We start from the raw sequence: 3,109 nt of genomic DNA, 5'->3' as shown, positions 1-3,109 counted from the left end.
AAAACTAGAACGAAGTAAAATTAAGCTTTTCCGTCGTCGGATGCCGCCGTCTTCTGTCTTCGTATCAAATTCTCGAGCTCTTGTGCACTTCAAAACTCTCAATAGTCGTCTCTATGCTCTGAAAAATCTCTAAACCCTAGTATCCTCCAGAATAAGTCATAAAATCCCTTTTAAAACTCGATTAAAGACTTTCCATATTTTTGGAGACTGCGCAGCGCTGGAGCGCTAATAATTCGGCGTTGGGGCACGCACGTTTCGTATTTTAATTTTCAATGCCGAACGTCTAGCGCTGGAGCGCTCAAAAGACGGCACTGGGGCGCTTTGGACATGAACTTACGGGCGCTGGAGCGCTGGAAAACTAGAGCTGGGGCGCTACTTGTTCTTCCATTTCACCATCTGCGCAGCATTTTTGTAAAAATCATAATTTAAGTTCTAGCCGTCGGATCGAGCTGAAATTTGGACAGAAACTTTAAAACATCCTAAATTCAATTTGAACGGTGAAGATCGGATTTGGACGTCTGTAACATTCCCAGTAATTTTCTGAAGTTTGTTGTCCCGTAATTCGGCTTTCCGCTTCTTCTTGCTAATTTTCTTCAAATCCTTGCAACTCACAAAAACAACAACAAATACGCATAATATTCACTCGATACATCACAAAATCCAAGTCAAATCATATATAAATTAAGTGCATAAAATTCACTTATCAGTAGACCATTTTTAGCCACTGGAAAGGCTTTGATTGATGTGCATAAGGGAGAGTTAATTTTGCGCATGAATGATGAGAGTGTGATTTTTAATGTTTTTCAAGGCCTTCGTTATCCTGTGGACAATTCTGATTGTTTCAGAATTGATGTTACTGATGAAGTGGTTGAGTGTTCTTTGCAGGAACAGTTATCTGTGGATCCATTAGAAATTTGTTTGACAGGAACAATGGATGAGGAGAATGTAAGTGAAGTTCATGAAGTTGCAAGATATCTGGATGGGATTACACCCTTTGAAAGATCCATCAATACCAAGATAGGGGAGCTTGGCCATATTCCAAAACCATTGAAGCCATCAACCGAGGAGCCCCCTACGCTCGAACTCAAACCACTCCCTTCTCACTTAAAATATTTATATTTATTAAAGAATGATAAACTGTCAGTAATCTGTTCGTCTTCTTTGATAGGGAGCGAGGAATAAAAATTGCTGCGAGTGATCAGAGAGCATATAAGAGCCATAGGATGGAGCCTGGCGGATATCAAAGGAATCAGCCCAACCATGTGCATGCATAAGATACTTATGGAGGCGGAGCACAAGACATCCACTCAACCACAAAGGCGTCTGAACCCAGCTATGCAAGAGGTAGTGAAAAAAGAAGTGATCAAACTTCTCGACGCAGGTATTATTTATCCTATATCTAATAATGAATGGGTGAGTCCAATTCAAGTAGTGCCTAAAAAGGGAGGGTTGACTGTTATTGAAAATAAAAATAATGAATTAATTCCTACTAGGACTGTTACGAGATGGCGAGTATGTATTGATTATAAAAAATTGAAGATGTCACTCGTAAAGATCATTTTCCCCTCCCCTTTATTGATCAAATGGTTGAGAGACTTTCTGGGCATGCCTTTTACTGTTTTTTAGATGGTTATTTGGGTTATATGCAAATTCCCATAGCACCTGAGGACCAGCACAAAACTATTTTTACTTGTCTATATGGTACTTTTGCATATAAATGGATGTCGTTTGGTCTGTGTAATGCCCCTGCTACTTTTTAGCGTTGCTTGATGGCTATCTTCCATGACATGGTAGAAAAATTTATTGAGGTTTTCATGGATGATTTTTTTGTGGTTGGTTCTTCTTTTGATGCTTGTTTATGTAAATTGAAAAAAGTGTTGCAGAGGTATGAAGAAAGTAATCTTGTGCTGAATTGGGAAAAATATCATTTCATGGTAAGAGATGGGATTGTCTTAGGACACAAGGTGTCAGAAAAAGGTGTGGAGGTGGATCGGGCAAAACTAGAAGTAATTGAAAAACTTCCACCTCCCACGAATTTGAAAGGAATAAGAAGTTTTCTAGGGCATGCTAGTTTTTATAGAAGATTTATCAAGGATTTTTCTTCTATTGCTAAACCCCTTACGAATTTGTTGATAAAGGAGGTGCCTTTTAATTTTTATGCTGAGGGTTTACAGGCTTTTCAAATATTGAAGCAGAAGTTGACTAGTGCACTGGTTATCGTAGCACCAGATTGGAGTCTTCCTTTTGAGCTTATGTGCGATGTCAGTGACACAACATTGGGGGTCGTTCTTGGGCAGAAATGAGATAAATTACTTCATGTAATTTATTATGCCAGCATCACACTGTCAGCCGTCCAACTGAACTATGCCACAACAAAAAAGGAACTTATCGTCGTAGTGTTTGCATTGGACAAATTTAGATCATATTTTGTGGGAAGCAAAGTCATAGTCCACACTGACCATTTTGCACTAAAATACTTGATGAGTAAGAAGGATGCTAAACCTAGGTTAATTCGTTGGGTATTGCTTTTACAAGAATTTGACTTGCAAATTATTAACAGGAAGGGATCAGAAAATCAAGTAGCGGATCATCTATCACGTCTGGAGAATCAAGGAACGAAAACGCAAGTTATTCATGATGATTTCCCAGATGAACAGCTCTTCAAGGTAATGAATTTACCATGGTATGCTGACATCGTCAACTATGTATCAAGTAAGTTCATTCCCCTGCACATGAAATATCAACGGAAAAAAAAAATTCTCTGAGTTGAAATATTTTTGTGGGAAGATCCTTTGCTTTTTAAGATCTGTGCAGATGGTATAATTCGTAGATGTATCCCAGCAGAGGAGGTAAGCTCTGTACTCTCACACTGTCACACAGGCCCGACTGGAGGATATTTTGGCGTGGGTATAACCGCAGCTAAAGTGCTACAGTTGGGATTTTATTGGCCTTCACTGTTTAAAGATTCTTACTCCTATGTGATTACATGTGATGAATGTCAAAGAGTCGGTAATATTTCTAGGAGACATGAGATGCCCTTGAATAATATATTTGTCTGTGAAGTTTTTGATGTTTGGAGCATTGATTTCATGGGACCGTTTCCTGCATC

The 3,109-nt window shown here is 38.9% G+C and overlaps 1 protein-coding gene across 1 annotated transcript; it reads left to right on the top strand.

Annotated features, from left to right (window-relative positions):
* The first annotated feature begins 771 nt into the window (after nucleotides 1-771).
* LOC140860466 (uncharacterized mitochondrial protein AtMg00860-like) lies at nucleotides 772-2,303 on the top strand. The gene is made up of 2 exons (XM_073263476.1): nucleotides 772-945; nucleotides 1,761-2,303. Exons 1-2 carry the CDS (start codon nucleotides 772-774, stop codon nucleotides 2,301-2,303), a joined length of 717 nt encoding a protein of 238 aa, XP_073119577.1.
* The last annotated feature ends 806 nt before the right edge of the window (nucleotides 2,304-3,109 follow it).

Source organism: Henckelia pumila, chromosome 1 (assembly GCF_033568475.1).
Source record: "Henckelia pumila isolate YLH828 chromosome 1, ASM3356847v2, whole genome shotgun sequence".
Taxonomy (NCBI): domain Eukaryota; kingdom Viridiplantae; phylum Streptophyta; class Magnoliopsida; order Lamiales; family Gesneriaceae; genus Henckelia; species Henckelia pumila.
This window is presented reverse-complemented; position numbering and strand designations above follow the sequence as displayed.